The sequence below is a fragment of the Rhinolophus ferrumequinum genome, chromosome 9 (genome assembly GCF_004115265.2).
Source record: "Rhinolophus ferrumequinum isolate MPI-CBG mRhiFer1 chromosome 9, mRhiFer1_v1.p, whole genome shotgun sequence".
Classification (NCBI taxonomy): Eukaryota; Metazoa; Chordata; class Mammalia; order Chiroptera; family Rhinolophidae; genus Rhinolophus; species Rhinolophus ferrumequinum.
Genome location: NC_046292.1, coordinates 26,512,260 through 26,533,988, shown reverse-complemented (window position 1 = coordinate 26,533,988; position 21,729 = coordinate 26,512,260). Strand labels below are relative to the sequence as shown.

The following is a 21,729-nucleotide window of genomic DNA, read 5'->3' as shown; positions in this document are numbered from 1 at the left end:
CGTCCACAAAAGAAACAACTCAAAACCACCATCATCCCCATTTTACTGACAAGGGCACTGAGGTCTAGAGAAAGGGAAAACATTATCAGAAGTCACAATGAGAGCTAGGGACTCAAGTTCCGGTCCGCTAACTCCCCTCCGCGCTCTTCATCAACTCCTCAGGAAGCCCAGGAAGCGGCAGAGTCGGGTTCCTGGATTTCTGGGTGCTCCCTAGAGGTAGGTACCTGCAAACCAACCGGCATCACGCCACCGCACTCTGGGCCAGCAGGGGGCACTGCTGCCATCTCCATTAGCACAGACTGGATCGCCTTGCGGTGCTCACCGTCCCTCCGCTCACGGAGGCACTTCCGGCACCGCGGAACTTTGGTGCCGGCGGACGCGCTGCGTGGGGACGCAGGCGCGCAAGGCGGCAGGAGTCGCTTCCGGCCTTGTCGGTGGTCTGAATTGAGCTGTGGCGGCGCCGGGAAGATGGAGACGATTCTGGAGCAGCAACGGCGATATCACGAGGAGAAGGAACGGCTCATGGACGTCATGGCCAAAGAGATGCTCACTAAGAAGTCCACGGTGAGTGGGGCCTGGGCAGGGGCTCCATCTGCGGCTGGGCCCCATCCCCGTGTGTACTGTCTGAGAGCTTTCTGTGAGCCGCAGACCCGCCCCGCGCCACCCCCCTCACCCCCGCCGCCTCCTGGGTCTCCCTCTCCGGTCTTGGTAACCTCCTCCGATGTCCAGCGCCCCTAGGCCTCTCTGCTTTAGCCGCTAAGACCTGAGCGGGTAAGCTCCGCCTTCGGGCGGCCTATCCAACTCCAAAACTCCGACTAACGGCGTCTGTGTCACCGTTTGCCTTTCTTTAGCTCCGGGACCAGATCAATTCTGACCACCGCACACGGGCCATGCAAGATGTGAGTGCCTCGCTGTCCTCTTCTCTTTGGGTCGGGATGAGCTGAGAAAGAGAAGGAAGGCGAGGTGTGGGGGGTCTCACGAGCCCTGGTCAAAAAGAACAAGATTGGCCAGCCCCGGGTTATCTGTCCAGGCGGCTGCTAAGCCTGAAGATGCTGAACTGCCCTTTCTCACTCATCTTAATGGGGAATTCTTACTGATTCTTAATAACTCAGAAAGGCGCCCCTTGCAGCATCCTATCCCATGAATGTGCAAAAAATAGTTATAAGGAGTCAGTGACTGGCGCTGAAGGTCCGGTCTTCTCTCCACAAGAGGATGCATCGTGGTGAAGTATTTTTGCCTACGTTGTGTGATTTGCTTAGTAATAGTTTGATTCCTTTTAGAAAACTAATCAAAATCAAAGTGTTGGTTTTCATGACAGCTGAGTGATAGGTAGATGGAGGTTCGTTATACCCAGCTCTCTACTCTTGCATATGTTGGAAATTTGTTTAGAAAGTAATAAAACACCTAATCAGAGTTCCTGATTTGTAGGAGATAATTAGTATGACAAGCCTGTAGTTCCATATCCAAATTCCGAAATACTCTGAAAACAGTTCATTGTTTGTTGGTTTGTTTGTTTTGGTATTACTTGGCAATATCTAACTTGATCTCATTTGGCAGCAAAACCTGACCTGAACAGATGAGAGAGGCTTTTTATGGCCTTTATCCCTCTTGGTAAATAATGCGTGGGTTTCACTGCAGAACTATTACTATTTGTTCCAGATTCCACTAGGGATTTTACATAATATATAGTATCTTTCTGAACCTGAAAATTCCAAATTCTGAAACAAATCTGTCCCAGAAGTTTTGGAGAAGGCACTATGTATCTGTTCCGTCCTGAATTAGAATTCAAAGGAGGCTGTGTGATGTTTTATTTAGCCTGTACACTCCTCAGTCAAGCTCTTTGAAGTAGTGAAAAATCATCTTGGGCTACCCTTTTATCTTTGAAGGTCTTAGATGGCAACTGCTGCTTAACCTATGGCTCGCTTTTATGACTCTTCTAGGGAAAATTAAGTATCAGTTAAATATCAGCATGTAAATACAGGGACTCTGCCACCCCTCAAATTACATCACTTAGGTAGTCTTCAAATCTTTAAAAACTAACCAGGATGCAGTGCTATGTATTAAAATTACTTAATACCACATTGCTCATGGTTTTCCTGTTCTTTGATTAGAGAGCCCTCGTTGGTTGCTTAGCTCTGTAGTTGTACAGATTGCTTCGTTCTCATGGGTTTGTGTTTGCCTTTCAGAGGTATATGGAAGTCAGTGGGAACCTGAGGGATTTATATGACGATAAGGATGGGTAAGTGACAGTCATGGCCAGACCAAGAGTTAACGCTTCTGAGGAGCCATAGTTAAAAGACTGATTTTATGCTTTATGTTCTTTGGATTTTTCCTGAAATTGCAGGTTACGAAAAGAGGAGCTCAATGCCATTTCAGGACCCAATGAGTTTGCTGAATTCTATAATAGACTCAAGCAAATAAAGGAATTCCACCGGAAGCACCCAAATGAGGTATGACCTCAAAAAAAATTTTCTCCAAACCTGCCTAAGAGCCTACTAAAGGAAAGGTTTAAGGAAAAGGGAACTAAATTAAGTGACTCATTTGGTTTTTTTAAAGGAGGGTACAGCTCACAGTGGCCCATGTGGGAATCGAACTGGCAACCTTGGTGTTATTAGCACCACGCTCTAACCAACTGAGCTAACCGCTCACCCCAAGAGACTCATTTAAAAAAATAATAATAATAAAATTATAAAAAAGAAAAAAATGGAGATGTGCCACTCACATGTCCCTTCAAAAAAGAACTTGCTATTAAGCTGCAAGGAGCGTAGTTAGTCAACATCTTGCAACTCCAGTTCTTTGAAGCTCCCTCTCAGATTTAAGCCCATTCTCTTTCTGGGCAGCCCCAAACCAGTGATGAAGCACCATGAGCATACTATAGCCTGGCTATTTCTACCCAATGTGAGACTCTTCTTAAGAATATTCTTTGCTCCAGAGCTCCCCATTGGGATGGTCAAGGTGTTGTCCTATCTGTATTGTGGCCTAGGCTCTCCCTGCCTAATCCTCCTCACCGTTTTATCTTTCATGGGGGTTATGCACACACACACAGCCCCCCCCCCAAAAAAAATAACTGCTTGTGCTCCTGACTGTCTTGAAATCTGATACCTAGAGGATCCAACTAACACAAAGAGGCTTTACTCACTTCCAGTGATCGTTGCATCTTCAAGATTCAGCCCAGAGGCCAACTCCCATGAAATATGTTTCCTAGTCTTACTGCCCGCAATTAATCTTTCCTTTCTTTATGATCCTATCATATCTTATGACAATGAACAAGTGCCCCACAATGTTATAAGATTATAAGGAGCAGGGATTGTGTCTCAATTATCTAGAATCCATTAAGCATCTTGCACAGCTAACCAAAGGAATTTGCAGCCGGGGGGTGGGAGGGTACAAGTCGTGGCTATAGGAGAAGTGGACAGGGATGGGTCAGCAATTACTCTGAGTTTTCATGACTGCGTAACTGGAAAATTGTTTATTCCCTTGATAGAAATAAGGAAGAAAGAGATAACCCATCCGCAGTAGAAATTGAATTTTTATATGTGTAGACTTTCAGGTGCTGTTGTATCTAGGTAGAAGTGTCCCCTGAGCGGTTGAAATTAGGTGACTAGGGCTCAGGCAAGAGGGAAAAGCTCACGATTTAGATTTGAGAATTATCACATGGACTCAATGGTTGAAGCCATGAATCATGGAATTGTGGGAGAGATGCAGTGTGAAGGGAGATTGTTAGAGCTTCTCTTGTGTCTTGGGGCACACGCACAGTAATGTACTTGAATGAAAAGGAGCCTGGGAAGACTTCCATCACAGAGGTCAAGTGACAGCTCCGGGTAGTGTTATCTTACTGATGCAAAGCAAAAGAGTTTCAGAAAGGAAGTCCCTAGTATCAGCTGTTGTTGACTGATAACTGCTAGGATGGCTGCTCCATTGAGGTATTGGGAATGAAAATCTGGTCATGGGTAAAAGTGGGTAATGGGGAAATAGTAGTATGGAGTGTGGAACATGCATTTGAAAGACTGGCAGGAAATAGGAGGAACAGGAGGATCAGAGGAAGGTAGGGAAAATGTACATATTTAAAGGAGTAGATGGAAAAAGCAAGAGACTTAAAATACCCAAAAGGAGAGGCTATTTATTGAAGTTAGTGAAGGTAGATGAAAGTACTGTCACACACCTACATATGTCTGCCACCTCCAGCCCCTTGGACGGTAGCATGTGTAGTCTTTTGCTAACCAAGGGAGAAGCCATGAGTACCATTCCAGTGTCTTAACTACATTCCAGCCCTCGTAGAAAGGTGATGAGGAGTAAATGGTTATATAAGTAATTGGAAAGACACACTAAGTGGAAAAACATGTTTGGTTATGTGAAAAACAAAATAACTTTGTTTCCGCTAGTGTGTGCTTGTATGAAATACATATATTTAAATACATAGAGCAGTGGTTTCCAGGTATTGCTGCATGTTTGAATCACCTGGGGATCTTTAAAAAGTACTGATACCTGAACCCCTTCCGATTTAATTAGTATCAGGATTTTTTAACACTCTTTTAGGTGATTCGAATGTACAGCAAAAGTGTAGGAATGGCTGACATAAAAAAAAAAAAGTCTGTTAACAGTGGTTATCTATTTGCAGGAGAATTAATAAAGGGACTTTCATTTTTCATTTTGTCTTTTTGTGTTGAGTTTTTGTGAGCATGTTTTACTTTAGCAATTTTCAGTCAAGAAATACAAAAAAAGGAAAAGAAAAATAAGCAAGGTAATTGGAGACCAGTAGGAGACTCCTAAAGAAAAATCAAGGCTAAAGAAAGCATCTAACTTTCTGTACAGCCCATTTCTGTGATATTGCAACTTTTATGTTGAAAAAATCCACCTGAGCTTTTTTTCCCATCAGATCTGTGTGCCAATGTCAGTGGAATTTGAAGAACTTCTGAAGGCTCGAGAGAATCCAAGTGAAGAGGCACAAAGTAAGTAGAGTTTAACATTTCGATCCAGCACTAGCGGAAGTAGAAGTTCATGACAGAGCTCATTTTGCCCTCAGAGTCCTAGAAAATGGCTCCAGAGAAATTTATAGCCAGGATTTCTTACTGATTTTCTTTTTGCTGGTTTCTGGGCTGGACTGACCTGCTAAATTGGCCTTGGACAAAATTTTCAGTTTTGTGCTAGCCTAGCTCAAATTCACTAGCCTGGAATGCTGAGACCTAGTCCCTCTGTGAGCATGGGGAGGACACATGGGTGAAGGGCTGCTTCATGAAACAAAGAACTAGCAGGCCATTCGAAAAGCCAAGTCCAAGAAAGTGGTCTTTAATATCTGAATCATTGGTATCTTGGATTCCTTCAGATTTGGTGGAGTTCACGGATGAAGAGGGATATGGTCGTTACCTCGATCTCCATGACTGTTACCTCAAATACATTAACCTGAAGGCCTCCGAGGTAAGACCCAGAAGAGGTTAGAGTGGTTCTGATTCTAGGGGCGAGTCAGGACACCGGGCTGAGGCTACTAGACATAAAGCAATTAGAGCGTCTTCCTTGTGTTTTGTAACTTGTGTAAATATTAAAGAGGTGATACTTAGATACTTAGATACTTACTTAGAAGGAAACAGTATTCAAAGTGAAAGTCTGGTTTCTACAGTGAATACTATAAACATTTTATTAATACATTTTATTATTCAGCATATTTTGCTTTTGTAAAAATAAATTTTAAAAACAAATACATATCAAGCTTCTGAGTTAGGCACACGTAGTACTAGGTACATGGACACAGAAACAATCTCACCAGCAAGGGCTACTTAAAGTCTTTCTTAAAATAAATTAAAAAATAAATTCCCACAAGGGATGAGATTTAATGTGACAATCTCAGAAAGGTCGCAAGGAAGTACATGATTAAGTTCCTCTTGGGGTTGTGAGGAAATGTCCCAATAATTTAGTGACTAAACTTTAAGCTTCATGAGGGCAGGTTCCATGTCTGTCTTGTTCTCGTCTGTATCTCTATACCTGGTCCAGAGATGCTCAGTAAGTGATTGAATGAGTGAATAGATGGCACCTTCCAGGACCTTATTTTAGGGTATAGTGGGTGTCCGAGTCTTTAACCAAGTGCCTGGCAGGTAAGTGTTTGACAAATATTTCTTTTAGTTTACTGTTTATTAACTTGATCTTTGTTTCGCAGAGCTAATTGTGGGTCTGATTATCTCCTGTCCCACATCCCTCTACCCAGTTAGCGTAGGAATTACGTGATGGAAAAGAAAGACTGAAATGAGCTGGGCCTTGTTATTTTGTTAGGCAACCCTCAATTTTGATCACACGTACGGGAGATTATGTTATAACTTGGTGGGAACACCCAACTGAAGCTCTTCTCATGTCTTTTCTCTCTCTAGAAGCTGGATTATATCACATACCTGTCCATCTTTGACCAGTTATTTGACATTCCAAAAGAAAGGAAGAATGCAGAGTACAAGAGGTGAGCATTACTTCTAAGCCTCTACTGGATTTGATTAGAAGATTATATCACGTGAAGGTTTGAGGGCAGAGTCCTGAATTTTCTTGCCCGAGAAGCATTCATGAATGACTGTCGGCTTTATTGGAAGTTAGGAATTTTGAGTGACATGGTTTGAAAACATTTATAATACTCTAGCTCTGGAAGAATGTGTGTCTATAAGTGCATCTGCGATCTTATAGCCATACTGTTCTTCATTTTGTCTCATTGTAGAAGGAAGTCTCCTATCCAAGGACCTCTGTGTCTTTGGAGTTTAACAGGAAAAAATTGAACTTTCTCAGATTATGACTGAAGTGAGGTGCCTGGGTCTGATGTATAGATATTAAGTTTTGAGTCTGTTACTACATCGCTGGTTAGTGATAAAATAAAATTTTGTTTTTACCTTAAATAAATAATTACCTTTTCTTTTTACCTGAAATCTTTTTATGTATGAGTTAAGACTTTAGTATTTGTAATGTTATAAGGATGAAAGGAGATGGGAAAGGTCGAAATCAAGATGGCATGTTAGGAAAAAAGTCAATTGGAAGCTCATTTTTAAAAAGTAGTGGTAATACTTTTAAAAACTAATATCACTAGAATTATAAGTATGGTTTATAGCACATAGCAATATATCAAGAATAGAAACCGCCTTTGCTTTCTCTGTATTGCTTGTTCCTCTGTAGATACCTAGAGATGCTGCTTGAGTACCTTCAGGATTACACAGATAGAGTGAAGCCCCTCCAAGATCAGAATGAACTTTTTGGGAAGATTCAAAATGAATTTGAGAAGAAATGGGAGAATGGTACCTTTCCTGGATGGCCGGTGAGCTGCAGTGGGGGTGTAGGTGGAAGGCAAGCCAGGGAACTGAAGTAACTGTTTTACTTGAATCTTGAGCCTCTGCTTTAGGGCATTAGATGCTGATCCCCCAGGATCAGTTGTCGCTGTGAGGAGTTAGGAGTTCCCTGCTCAGTATACTAGGTTTTCTCTTTGGAATAAGATTTGTCAGGGCCTATTTGCCATTGGCTGGGCCCAGGATTTTCACCAACCATGTCATTACTGCTATGCAGTTCCTACTGAGCAAAAACTGATGAAATTATGTGCTACAAATCTCTTCTATATATTTTCACTCCTGAGGATGAACTTGAGTTTTCCTGAACTTTCAGGGAGAGAATGGACCATCTGTTGTTTTTTGTTTTTGTTTTTTTGTTTTGTTTTTTTTGCTCTGCCCTTACAGGAATTTGATTCTTATTCATACTTGTATATAAGAAGGGGCCAACTAGCACGTGGTAATTTAGATGGCTCCCTTGTCTTCATTCTAAACCTGGATCTTAATAAATACGTATTGTTCTTCTTGCCAGAAAGAGACAAGCAGTGCCCTCACCCATGCTGGAGCCCACCTTGACCTCTCTGCTTTCTCCTCGTGGGAGGTATGTTTTATTTAGCCACTCTACTGGTCTTGCCTGTTCACTCCTCAGAGGGACCACTCGATTTCCTATTTTCAGTGCCTTGGACTTATGATATAACACCAGTTCCCGGGACCAGGCATCTACAAAGAATGTGGAAAGATAAAAAGGAAAATAAAAAACGTATCCAATCATTTTAAAAATTGTAAAATAATGATTCTAACTACATCAAGCTGTAGTGGAGTTATGGAACACGACTGGTAGGGTTACGAATAAACTTGACCACAGAGTCAGGCTGTTGGAGAGTTTGAGCTTACTGCTAGAACACTGACTATGGAATGTGTGTGGTGTTGCCACAACTTCAGGAACACCCACACACCAGCCTGCAAAGACCTAAGTTGGAGCATTTGTTTCTCAAAATCTATGTATATAAAATTCTAACTTCTCTTTTTTATACAGGAGTTGGCCTCCCTGGGTCTGGACAGATTAAAATCTGCACTCTTAGCTTTAGGCCTGAAGTGTGGTGGGTAAGAGACTGATTTTTCTATCATAACTGTCTCGTTTACTGTGTGTTGGCACAATCTTCTTCATGGCTCTGATGCTACTCTTTCTGTCATCCCCGACTGCAAAAATAAGCAGGTCTGTATGGTACAGTGATCCTGAAATCTTTTGCCCCTCCTGTCTCCTTAGGACCCTGGAAGAGCGAGCCCAGAGGCTATTCAGCACTAAAGGAAAGTCTTTGGAATCACTTGACACCTCCTTGTTTGCCAAAAATCCCAAGTCAAAGGGCACCAAGCGGTGAGTGGCTCAGGTTGCACCACCTCTTACAGTTTTTAAATGTTAGTCCCATGGAGAATTTTTATCACAACAGATTTTAAAGGCTGTTTTCACCATAATTGATTCATAGAGATCCAGTCTGCTCTTTTTCTCTGCTCATAGCAGAGAGTGCTGTCATTGTTATTATAAACCAAGGACACTTTATACGCAAGTGACTGAGAATGGATGAAGTGCGTAATACTGCAACTGCTCTAGGTACCCTTTGTTACCTTAATAGCTTATGGAGGCTGAATAGGTTCAAGAAATATTTTCCGAAGTTTATTTTTCCTAATGACAGTTGGATCTATTCTTCAGCCACGTGCTTGTACCAGGTATTTTTCCCAATTTTCTCAACAACCCTGAAAAGTAGTTGTTACCCTCACTTTTAACAGATAAGGACTCAGAAAAGTGACGGAATGTGTCTACTTTTCCCAGTTACTACGTAGCAGGGTCAGGATTCAGGCCCAAGTCTGCCTGTTCCGGAGCTTGCTCTTCTGTACCACATTGTCTTTATAGATAAAATGATGGACACTTGAATATCTCGATATGTCTTTTACCTTCTAGAATGAGGTCTAAGAGGAAGCTTCCATGTATTCCAGGAAATAACCTTGGTACTTGTATGAGTGAGTCCTGAGCTGAGCAGGGCAGTTGCTTTCACAGCATGATGTTTCTCGTGTGCTTGTAATTTTTAACACACTCATGGAATCAATGTTCTCAGATACCCAGGCACTGAGTAAAAGAACCCTTGAATGATACAGTTTGTTTCTTGTTCTCAGAGACACTGAGAGGAACAAAGACATTGCTTTCCTGGAAGCCCAGATCTACGAATATGTAGAGATTCTTGGGGTGAGTAACTGACTGCTGAGCGCTATAAATGCTACAGAGTATATATAGGAGTAAAAGAAATATGAACTCATGAAATATTTTTTTCAGATTGAAAGAGGAAGGGTAGGTATTAAACTAGTTCAGCAGAAAATAAAGTTCTCTCAGGGTCCTTGGCCCTTCAGTGAGGTCCTGTTCTGTTGTTTGGTGTCTGTTCTTAGGTTATATTCCCAAGGTTGCCCAGTTCCCATGAGGCTAGCGGAGAGAATACTCTCCTCTCAATATAGTAGCCAGAACAGTACAGGTTCTTTGAGCTCAGGGGGTAACCCAAGAAGCAGACACTCAAAAGACAAGTAAGAGAAGGGCTATGCACAGCAGCTTTTCAGGTATGACTTACTATGAAAAGACATTACTTATGTAGTCACAGGATTGTGAGAAACTATCTTAGCCCTAACATTTTAGGGCTAAAGTGTTAGTGGATCAAAGCTGGCTGTGAGCTGCTCCTTGAATAGTCTTTCAAGAAGGAGCTGGAAAGTTGGTTGGGGGTTGAAAAAGGCCTAACCTGACCAGGATGCTTATCTCAGAGAGAAAGTAGGGAGAGGAGTAGGAGGAAAATAGCTCTCTTTCAGGGAAGAGAAGGTGGAGGAAGGGGCAGCACTCGTCCAGAGAAGATGGCCAGTGCCTCTGGGCGTCTTGCAGGAGACCAGCCTTTCTGATAGTGTCTTCTTTATGCAATTGTCAGCTGCTCTCCGAGCCATTCCCTTTACAGGTTCTCCGACGGTGTTCTGAGTGGGTGGCTCTGGCTCAGATAGCTTATTTATGTGTCTTCGTCAATTGCTATGGATGTTTTTATTCTGCCCTAGTTTGAGGACCACACATAGAGCTATAAATCTGGTTGCCTGTTGGTTTCCTCTACAGCTGCTTTCAATAAAAGGAGGCTAGCCAGACATTGGACATTGGGGACACTTGTAGTTCTCCACAGTGAACTTGGGCTTTGCTAATGTGGGCAACAGTCTGAGAGGCCAGCCCTCTAAAGATGACTGGGAAGCTAATCTGTGCCCTTGACAATAAGGTGTATCCACTTTCTCCCTCCTTTGAGAGTATTTTGCTTTCCCTGCCAGGAGGTGGCACCATTCTCTTTGGCATTTCAGCCAGAATGGTTTCCAGAAGTTGTTCTCATTATGTACTGATACGGTTTTTATCATTTCACCCTTTACTGATATTGTTGGTTTCCAGACATCGTGCTGAGTCTTTGGATACAGTAATGAATGTGACACAGTCTTCTGCCCTTGAAAAACCCACTTTGTGGTTGGGAGAGACAAATGTGTGGAATGTGATACATGCTGTAAGACACTGAGATTGAGTTTCTAAGTAGAAAGAGGGAGAAAAATGTTCCAGGTAGAGAAAATGGCAAGCATGAAGGTAAAATATGAGAGGAAATTAGATATCCCAGAAATAAGGAGAAGTTCAGTGGGTATGGAGTATGCCTTGTAAGGGAGTGGTCAGAGAACGTTTTGGTGAGTTACATTGGAAATCTGGACTTCATCCTTTGAACAGCAGAAATCTAATAGAAGTTCTTTATGCAGAGTACACCATTTAGATTGGTTTTTTAAAGCCGGTAAATCTCGGAACAAAGTGGCAGCTGGAGTGGAGTGAGAAGAGATTCAGGGCAAGCTAGAAGGTTCTCATCTTGATGACGGCAGTAACAGTGGGAAGGAGAAGAAAGAACATTGAGGAAATATTTTAGAGACTTTCTTCTCTGGTGTTCTGTGATAGTCTGGCCTCAGAGGAGTAATTTAGACAAGTGACATAAAACCTTTGATCCTTTGGGATCAGGGAAGACCTGCTGATAGCTCTGACATAAAGTCAGACTTTCCCTTTATTCTACAAGAAAGAAAACCTTGTCCTCAGAAGTGAAAGGTCAGCCAGGGTTGTAGGAAAACAGGAATTGTCCCTTCATTTTTTGCACTACTTTTCTCTGACTTTGCATTTATGGATCTGACTTAGGAACAGCGACATCTCACTCATGAAAATGTACAACGCAAACAGGCAAGGACAGGAGAAGAGCGAGAGGAGGAGGAGGAAGAGCAGATCAGTGAGAGTGAAAGTGAAGATGAAGAGAACGAGATCATTTACAACCCCAAAAACCTGCCGCTTGGCTGGGATGGCAAAGTAAGTGCCAGCACTACCATCTTTCTCCCCATTTCCCATTTTGGAAGCAGATGCCGACGCTCCTAATACTGTTTCTTTTCTGATTTCTTTTAGCCCATTCCCTACTGGTTATATAAGCTTCATGGCCTAAATATCAACTACAACTGTGAGATTTGTGGAAACTACACCTACCGAGGTCCCAAGGCCTTCCAGCGGCACTTTGCTGTAAGGAATTCAGAGCCATTTCTCCTGAAAATTGAAGTATAAAACATGAGTCTTTGAGGGAAGAGGCTAGGAGCAGCCTGAGAGGATTGCTAGTGTCCAGAGCTTAAGGGAATCAGAGAAGGAGTGAGTCTAACATGAAGCACACAGTATTTGGCCTCTCGTACCGGGGCCAGCCTGGGTTAACACCCGAGACACTTTCTGAAGGCATTCTTCCACTCTCTGTTTGAACCTCATTTTGGTTTTATCTTGCTTGTTCTCGTCCTTTTCTATTTTTGTCTTTCTGCCAACATCTTAGACCAGCCTTTGACTCCTTGGTCATTTATCCCATTACCAGTACTCAGGGCCAAGGAAGGGGCCGACTGCCTCCCTCTTTGGGTTTTAAATTGGTCTTTGCCTCTTTGAAAAAAGAAACTAAAGGGATGGCATTTATCAAGTTATTCTTGAGACAGGAATTATATAGCTGGTACTCCAGGAAGTGGATTCACCCTTCAGTTCTTAGTACTTGGAGGGAAATTTTACGCAATAGGAAAGACTTGCTAGACCAAGGATCGCGAATTTGTATGAAGTCCCTCCTTCCCTCAGATATAGTTATTACTAATTGATCCTGGGTCTTTTCTGCTAAGCTCCTAAGTAGTCTCTGAATGTATCTCAGTATCACTCAGAATGAATTAGAACTGGCATCCAAGATAAAGCCCACGCCATTGGCCATCCCTGAGCCCAAACCGTCATTACATCAGTCTCTCCCTGCTCTCTTTCACATCCTTGCTTATAGCTGATAAACAGTCTCTCCTTTATTTACAGAGATGGCACTGACCTGTCACCAGTAATCCTTACTCCTGCTGATGGTGGGAGTTGCGTGGGTGGTAACTGGTTAGTTCAAGTTGTGTTGTTTTTCTGTGGTCTTGACACAGGTTTTGTCTGAAAGAGGACTAGATCTAGGCTCCAGGTTTTATAAACCAGCCCAGTGAGGCAAACAGTGCAATGCTGCATTGAAATATCTGCCTTGTCAGTCACAGCCACAAAAGAAATGTTGCTTTTAGGTGGAGTCTTTTGCAAAGGGTCAGGTTTGGGTTTATGAGGAGAATGGAGTTAGTGCTCTGTGTTCAGCTATTGCAATTTGACATTGTCCCTTTGCTGCTTTCTTCTAGGAATGGCGTCATGCTCACGGCATGAGATGTTTGGGCATCCCAAACACGGCCCACTTTGCTAACGTGACGCAGATTGAAGATGCTGTCTCCTGTAAGTGAGCTGTGTTTGTTGTTCCCTGGGCCAGACCGGGTGGCCACTCCTACAAGTCACTGTCCCAATTCCCTGGTGTATCCAGGCCTAAGGGCAGCGGGTTGCGGATATGTAAAAGCTACAACAGTCATACAGTTACTGGATTTCTGAGGAGCATGAGCTCGCTATACTGATTGTTTCCCCCTTGAGAAGAGCCCTAGGCTGAGTATAAAATAGGGCTTTTAACCAGTGTCTGTGAACTCCTGTGTGTGCAAGGTTTTGAGTGAATGGACATCAGTGTATATTTTTCTGAATTGATTTTAATATGTTAAGCACCACTGATACCAAGGAAATAATATAACAGGTCTCAGTAAGCTTATTTCTGAGGTGACAGGGCAGATACACAGAAACTCAGCAGCAAAATAACTTGGAGAAAGAACGACGTTGAGTGCATGTCAGGGAATGTGTTGTTAAAGCACCCGGAGACCTCAGTCAGCCTTCCGATTGTGGTAGCTTTTTCTGCCATTAGCATCTTCCTTGTAGGCTTTCTATTTTCTTTCCAGTTTATCTCTTCTGTCGTGTTTTCACTTGCAACTGGTTAGACTGAGAAGAAAGAATTTTACCACTCCACTTTGGTAAATTTCACGCACTCACTCTCAAGTGTACATACCGCGCTCCGCAGCTGCTCGGTCAGCTAACTCCCGTAGCTCCTATCTCTGGGGCTGTTCAAATCCCCTGTGGCAGAGCCAAATAGAAATGACCTTCTAAGGAGCTCCCTGATCCCAGATTAGCCCATGGATTCTAAGTTTTTTGTGTGCAATCACCTTTGAGTACTCCTTGCTTTCTTGTCTTCCCTTATTAATTTACGAGTCATGATCATACAGTTCTTCCAGTCAGAATTATAATCTGCCTTTATTGCCAGGTTACCAGTTGGCCTCTTTACTTTTCATTTTTTTGCCCTTCCCTTTCTGGGAAGAAATTAAAATGGTAATGAAATTTCTTAGAACCATAATGCTGCATTTTGTTTGCAATCTCATTTTTAGATATATTTTCTAGCTATATACCTACCACTAGTAAGTAGGTCACAGTTCATTTTTTGTGTGTTTTCTTAGGTCCTACAATTTGCCTGAGTTAATTTATTCTGATACCTCGAGATTGATTTATTGATTTTATTATCATTTTAGGCTTATAGTCATGCCAACTGCAAAAACAAAGGGATGTTTTTATTTATTTTATTACATGTATTTATTTTTGTTCATGTATAGTTATCCCAAGCATTACCCGAAGTTTTATGTTTAATAGAAGCAGGTGATAGATAGGTCATTCTTGCTTGGATGTTGTTTTTAAAAGGAACGATGCTTGTGAACCTACAGTAGTTTTAAGATTGGCTTGTGATTTTACTATATTCTAAAAAAGAAACATTACGTTTTTAGTACTTTTTTTAGGCAGTGGGTAAAAGTATTCCTGTATTACCTCATACTGGCTAATATTCTGTAATATTCTTTGGTTTTTGAAAAATTTTATTGGGAAATATTGGGGGGACAGTGTGTTTCTCCAGGGCGTATCAGCTCCAAGTCAAGTCATTGTCCTTTAATCTAGTTGTGGAGGGTGCAGCTCAGCTCCAAGTCCAGCTGCTGTTTTCAATCTTTAGTTGCAGGGGGCACAGCCCACCATCCCATGGGGGAATTGAACAGGCAACCTTGTTGTTTGTTAAGAGCTCGCGCTCTTACCAGCTAAGCCATCCGGCTGCCCCTCCGGAAGCTCAGCAGCAGCCCGTTGTCTTCTGTCTAGTTGTGGAGGGTGCAGCTCACTGGCCCATGGGGGAATCGAACCTGCAAGCCTGTTGTTCAGAGTTTGCGCTCTAACCAACTGAGCCATCCGGCCGCCCCTGTAATATTCTTTTAATGCAGTTATTTATCCTGTTAGGATTCTGTTTACAAGTTTTGTAGTTATGTTCATAAATAAAAGATGAGCTTCTTGTTTTCCTTTGAGACACTTGTCAGGTTAGGGATCAAAACCATCTTTATGACATAAAAATGGATGGGATTACATGCTACATTCTCTTCTGTCATTTGAAACAGTTTATCTTTACATAGAGATTACATCTTCATACAAAGGGATTACTCTGAGAAGATTCTTTAGTTAATAACCCATATTGCATGATTTATTATGGCAAAGTAGGAAACTAAGTGCTTTATTTCCACTCTGAGTTTTATTTCCTTTTTTCTCTTAATATTTGCTGTGATTTTGTTTCTTTATTTCTTTAGTCAAAAACTTTCTTCTCCTTTTTCTTGATTCTTTCTATACAGGCTTTTAGAACTAGATGTCCTCTTAGGAATCCATTGGGAGTATCCATTGCTGACGTTATATTTAGAACTTTGTTCAAGATGCTATCTCTGATTTTTAAAAAATAATTCAGAAGTTATTTAAAAGTAGTTATAATTCTGGTTGATTGAGCACCTTTTAACTGTTTTATTTATTTCTATTTTTCTTGGCCCATGTAGTAAGATACTCTGTGCATTTAGAATATATTGTATCTTTGTGTCTAAGTATGTAATCAGTGACTTGTTAAAGATTTGTGTACAGCTGGAAGAAAGCACTTCTCAACATGTAAGCTGTTTAATCTTACAGTGTTCAGGTCCTTAATTTCATAGTTATTTCTATTCATTTTGAATTTTGATAAGGACATGTTGACATTTTCGATTATAATTAAATTTTGTCTCTTGCATTTCTGCCAGTTTTCTATGTATTTTGTTGTGCAGTGTTTGAACCACATAAACTCAATGTTGTACTGTACCCATATTGAACAGCCCCATTTTCTTCCTGAAATTTCTTTGATAGCGTTTTTGTTCTATTGTGATAAACTTAGACCGTTGCTCCGATTATCAAAATTTCGGCAGTAAATATGGGCTATTTTTCACTTTAGTCATCAATATTTATCATTCTGTAGGGTACTAAGCCTTTTACACTTGATGTATTAATTGATCTATTTCTATTTAACTCCTTTGCTGGAAGTTATTTTGTTTTTTGTTAGACTTCTCATTTACATGCATTATATAGTAAACTTGAATCTATTCCTTTTAGGCAGGTATTTTTCTAATATTTCTAACTTTAATGTTTCAACTAAGTTTATTTCTGCTATCAATTTCTATTATCCATTATTAATAAATATTGTTTGGTTGAATTATTTACAGGAGGTGATTATATCTTGATGGTCAAGCACTGTAAATTTGATAACTTATTTCTGACTCTCATAATAATTCAGTAGATTCTGTGTCTTTAATCTTACTATGCTTAATATTTCTGTCACTCTGTTTATAAAAAGTGGTTTTTCTCCTTTCAGATTCCCCTCATCTCTTGTCATGATCTTTACCTTAGGACTAGTTGATGGATTCTGTCAAAGTCTTTATGTTTTGATATGTTCTGCTTCAAGAGTAAAGTTGGGTCAGTACCACCTTCCTAATAGAGTTTCATGTGGTGGTTAAGAGAGCAGACTCTGAAGGACAACGCTTTGGTTTCAAGTCATGGCTGCACCACTTACTAGCTGAGCAAAGTCCTTCTCTTACTGGCTTCGTTTCCTTATCCATCAGATGTGGGTGGTAATAATAGACCTACTTCCTAGAATTGTCTTGGAGTTTAAATGAGATAATGCAGGTAAAGTGGTACAACCATGCCTGACACACAATGTAGAATGTACTCAGTGAGTAAGCATAAGCTGCTATCATCACCATCTTCGCTTGGGGCCTTCTCTGCAGTCTGAGAAGTGAGATCCAAAGTCCATATATCTCTTCATTCAGTGTTCAATATTAATGTTACTGGCTACCATTTATCAAGTGCCTGCTGTGGTCCAGGTAAATGGGAGATGTTTTATACTCATTAAATCTTTAAAACAACCAGTGTGGTAATATGTCACCCACATTTTCAGAAAAGAAAAGTTAGGTAATGTTTTTAAGGTCATGTAGTCTGTAAAAGAATTGATCATGAAGGGTTATTCCAGAAGGAAACTTCGTGCATTTTCTCATTAGCCATACAGAGATTTTTGGAAAAATTTTATATTTTTCCAGAATATTGGCAGATTCATAATTCCATTATCCATATTATTTGCAGAATTTATCTCCTTATTCAGATGTGTAGGTTAATCAGTTTCTCTCATATGCATCTTTTTATTATTGCCACTTCTTTGATTTTTTTTGTATCATTTCCACCCATTACGATTCCCTTCATATTTGTAGGTTCTCCACATAGCGTTTAGAGTTTTGCTTCTATCTCAATATCACTTTCTCTTTTTGTTTTTTTCTCCCCCACTCTCAATAGATCATTGACAGATTTACTACAAATTTATTATCACCTCCGACTTTCTCTGTTCCCCCCAGGCGTTATTCCTTCTTGTAAGTATCTTAGATTAACTCTCTGGCTTCCTTTCAAACTTGCAGTAACAGATAGATGGTTGTATACATATTGACTCCCACAAGATGATCGCAGACTTTATCTCAGGCGTCTCACTAATAGTGAGCATTGATCAATTACTGAGTTTAAGTGAGTTGTATTCTTCTGTGGAGTTTCTTCCATTTTTCTTCATTTCCTATCAGTGGAATAATTTCTTCTTATTAAACTTGGATTGAGCTTTTTTTTTTTTTTTTTTTAAAGCATCTAACTAGATACCTTAGGGATTTTTGTTGGTAAGGAAGTGAGCCTATTAAAACTAACTCCATGCCCTCCGTCCTATTTGCCAGAATATGCTTATTCAGCTGCTTCTCCCTATGCATATACCTTCTCCACTATTTTCTGTCTTCTCTTTTAACCTCAGTTGACAATGAAGGCGGCTCTAGTCCTTGCTCTGTATGACCTTTTTCAGTGTTCAGAGCCTGCCGTCATCTAGCCCATTCATTCTCTCAATTTCCAATACATACCTGGGAAAGATGGTGTAGGCACAACTGGGTCAGGTACTATCTGTAGTCCACTCAGCTGTGTCTCCAGGAGCTGGGGGCAAAAGCAGTTTCTTGTTAGATAGGACTGTCCTTCCAGAACATGTTGGGAAGACATGTTTTCTTAGAATAGAATGTGCAGGGACGAAACCGTTGGCACAGCTGGATTTACTTGTTTGCTGGATTTACTTGTTTGTCTTTGTTTTAGATCATTCCGTTGACGTTTTTCTTGTGGAGGTTTTAGCCAGATGGGAGGGCTCAGTACTTTCGTTTAAATTACAGTCTTTTTTGTTTGTTTGTTACTTAAATGAAGGATTTCACTTAGAAATTTATGTTAGTTATTCTAGTGTTCCAGACTTACAATTTTTTTTTTTTTTAAAATTGAACAAATGACAGGTAAAAAGGAGCTCTGTGGACTTGACACCAGAAATTCCCATTTGAGTGATTGGTCATGACTGACCATTATTTACTGGGTATAAATCCACGTAATTAATAAACTAAAAGCATCAAGTTCAGACAGCACCATCTTGTTTATAATAATAGTGTAAGAGGTTTAAACATTTTAATTAACTCTGGAGACATTGTTTATGAGAGCAATTGCTTTGCTAAAATCATGATATCATGTGTCTGTGGCTTTTTATTGGGTCAGCTAACTCAAAAAAGGGGGAATTCAATTAGTTTGCTGCACTTACTTTTAGTGAACCCACGCTGTTTCCCAGAGGTGATCCCGTTCTTATCTAATGGTTTCAGGTCCCTCTGACGAGTAACATTTCTCTTAACTAGTCCCCAGTTTCCTACATGCATTTTTGTCTTAGGAAATTTATGACATTATTTCCAATCTCCTGTATTTTAGTACCACTCTGGGTTGGATTCTTAAACATTCTGGTCAAGGACTGTCAGGGCTCTGCCCTGGCACATGGTAGCACATGATAAACTCTCCGTTCCTCGGTGATGTGCATATTAACTGGGCCTGAGGCTAATTTAAAGCAACTAGCAAGGCAGGAAAAGATGATCGATTACTTGAGCACCTATACGCCAGGCACAGAGCTAAGTACTTCCGTGTATGTATTCTCATTTACTATTTTTTACCCATCTTAGGCTTCACCTTTCTGAGGTATTTCTTCTAATCTTGTCAAGTTTAGAAATTGCTCTGCTCGACGGGAAATGTAGAAGCATGTAAGAAGCAAATAGTTGTGTCTTCCCACTTTCATCTATTCATATTTTATCATCTTCCCTCTCTGGCGGTACCCCTGTCCTTTGTTCTGAGAGTGCACCTTCCTGACACTATTCTGAGATTTATGTCGTTCTTTCTCTGGTTTTGTGTCTGTCCTGTCTTGTGTACATGTCTGATTCCTCCCTCTGACGCTAATGGTGGTGTCTATAGATGTCATCAAACCATTGTCATTCTTGTTTTAAATGTCTCCACTGTTTGTTGAGCCATCTTATTTTTCAGACTCTCTGGCCATGATCTTTCACCTTTTTCCCCCCACTCTGAAGTCTTCGAAATATGCCCAACAGACTTTAAATAAACATATTTGATAATGTCTGGTGTTCCCTTTCTCTTCTATAATGAACTTTAAGACAGTAAGGTCACTTTCTCCAGCAATTCTCATAGGTTGTACCACATTTACTTCTCCCTTCGAGAGTATCAGTTCTCTGTTCTAAGAGGTCTTTGGATATATTTGATACAACTTTTCTTTTACAGCAAAGCAATAATTACAGTATATTTTGCAATGGAAGTGTAGGCAGGTGGTCCAGAACCCAAATTCCAGTTTGGGGGAAGCAAAAGCTTCAAAGGCGGGCTCATCCAGGGGGATCCTAATGGCGGATGTGTGTGACCCTGTGTACTCAGTGGGTACTCAGTCTGCTCATTTCTCATCCTGCAGTGTGGGCCAAGCTGAAACTGCAGAAGGCATCCGAACGATGGCAGCCTGACACTGAGGTGGGTGTTACTGTAACGTCAGGGATAGCAACAAGTGACGGAGATCCCTCGCCACATAAAAGGGAGGTGAAAAATGGCCCCTGCTTCACTGCAGTTGCGACTATAATGTGACAATATCTATAAATTGGCTCTTGACATGTAAGCTTAATTTATTTGTGATATTAAATATGTCAGACTTAAATCTGTGTCTTAAGACAAGTTGTATTCTCCCACTGAAATTTTACAGTGGCAAGCAGGAATACCCAATGTCTTCTGCTCCGGGGATTCATAAGCTAAGAAGTTGAGAAACCGTATCATAGATGAGATCTTCTTTGAGGATACCGTGTTTCCCCGAAAATAAGACCTAGTCAGACAATCAGCTCTAATGCGTCTTTTGGAGCAAAAATTAATGTAAGTCCCGGTCTTATTTTGCTATAATATAAGACCTGGTATAACATAACATAACACATAACAATCAACCATCTTATATTAATTTTTGCTCCAAAAGACACATTAGAGCTGATTGTCTGGCTAGGTCTTCTTTTCGGGGAAACACAGTAGCGTCTAATGAGAGATGGTCCTCTCCTGGGATAGGAAAGCATCCTTGTTGGTCTTGAGATAGTCATCCCAAATAGCAGATTTCAGAGATGACGATATGCATATGAAGTGTGGTAGTAACTCTTTTTCTTTTAGTGAGTGGTTTTCAATAATCCTTTTTTAGCAGCAATGCTCTTTCCACACGGTAATGTAGAATTCTGATATATAAAATAGAATAAAGCAAACTGTTCTGGAAGGGAGGAAGCTTAGCCTACTTGGCCTCCCTTCAACCTTCCTTTTCTGCAGTGGCCTCTTGGGAAGACACCTACAGTTCTTGGGATCTGTTTGAAAACTGTTCTTAGGTCAGCCTTTCTCAACCAGGGTTCCTCATCTTAAACGCAAAAAAAAAAAAAAGTGATTTGAATGAACTATTTTCTCATCTATCCCAAGGATGAGTCCTAAGTGTACCATTCTAGGTCCCTAAGAGAGAAGTTAGTTTATTCCACATAATGGGTGCATTAGGGCCGTGGGGCTTAATTTAATTCTCTTCCAGTATCCCAGTTAAGAAGGGTTGTCTTAGATGAATGCCATGGAATCAGGCCAGAGTGGGCCCAGGAACCCAGACACTAATTCCGAACATTTCTCCCAGGAGGCATAGCTAACAGTGTACCCCTTCTCTTTTAGGAAGAGTATGAAGACTCCAGCGGGAATGTTGTGAATAAGAAGACGTACGAGGACCTGAAAAGACAAGGCCTGCTCTAGTGTGCAGGAATGGCTTGCCCAGGCTTCCCTAAGATCTGCTTTTTCTATTTCTCCCAACCAAATGCTCCTAAAGACTCTTTGCTACTTAGTCTTATGGTCTAGCATGCATCTTGTAGAGACAAGGTATGCTGGCAGATTGCAGGGTTGAGGTGTGTTTTATCTTTGTTTTATATTAAAAACGATTCAGAAAATAAAACCAGCCCTTGTTCTGAATGTGTCTTGTTCTGAAGCCCTAGGCTGTGGACTAACTCAGTCCTTTAGTTCTTAACACATCCCTACTTTCTCATCAACTTCAGTAGCAACTAAGGTTTAATGAGCTCCTGTTAGGTTACACATGTTAGGTAAATCTGACCTAACCACTCTCCCCACTTCCCCAAAGGAGCCTTACCCCAGGAGAAGCCCTCCCCTTCCTTGGTTGAGTCAGCCATTCGTGCACAGACTAGGGAAAGATGGGAAAGGTGAGCCAGGGCCTCTGCTAACAACAAAATTGTCGGC

At 41.1% G+C, this 21,729-nt stretch overlaps 1 protein-coding gene across 2 annotated transcripts; it reads left to right on the top strand.

Moving 5' to 3' along the window:
* Nucleotides 1-371: 371 nt before the first annotated feature.
* Nucleotides 372-21,447, top strand: SF3A3 (splicing factor 3a subunit 3). Of its 2 annotated transcripts, none has more exons than XM_033115891.1 (17): nucleotides 372-564; nucleotides 852-899; nucleotides 2,187-2,239; nucleotides 2,345-2,450; nucleotides 4,877-4,949; nucleotides 5,324-5,415; nucleotides 6,357-6,439; nucleotides 7,138-7,276; nucleotides 7,813-7,881; nucleotides 8,317-8,384; nucleotides 8,548-8,655; nucleotides 9,450-9,519; nucleotides 11,503-11,667; nucleotides 11,761-11,871; nucleotides 13,020-13,110; nucleotides 19,901-19,956; nucleotides 21,157-21,447. In XM_033115891.1, exons 1-17 carry the CDS (start codon nucleotides 469-471, stop codon nucleotides 21,232-21,234), a joined length of 1,506 nt encoding a protein of 501 aa, XP_032971782.1. In that variant the 5' UTR covers nucleotides 372-468; the 3' UTR covers nucleotides 21,235-21,447. The 2 variants fall into 2 exon arrangements, with proteins under 2 accessions (XP_032971782.1, XP_032971783.1); XM_033115892.1 differs by having other exon boundaries at nucleotides 377-564; nucleotides 13,020-13,058; nucleotides 19,907-19,956; nucleotides 21,157-21,256.
* The last annotated feature ends 282 nt before the right edge of the window (nucleotides 21,448-21,729 follow it).

Coding starts and splice junctions, on each gene's coding strand:
- SF3A3 (XM_033115891.1), top strand. CDS start 469: ATGGAGACGATTCTGGAGCAGCAACGGCGATATCACGAGGAGAAGGAA. Junction 900..2,186: donor GCACACGGGCCATGCAAGAT/GTGAGTGCCTCG, acceptor TTTGCCTTTCAG/AGGTATATGGAAGTCAGTGG. Junction 9,520..11,502: donor AATATGTAGAGATTCTTGGG/GTGAGTAACTGA, acceptor GATCTGACTTAG/GAACAGCGACATCTCACTCA.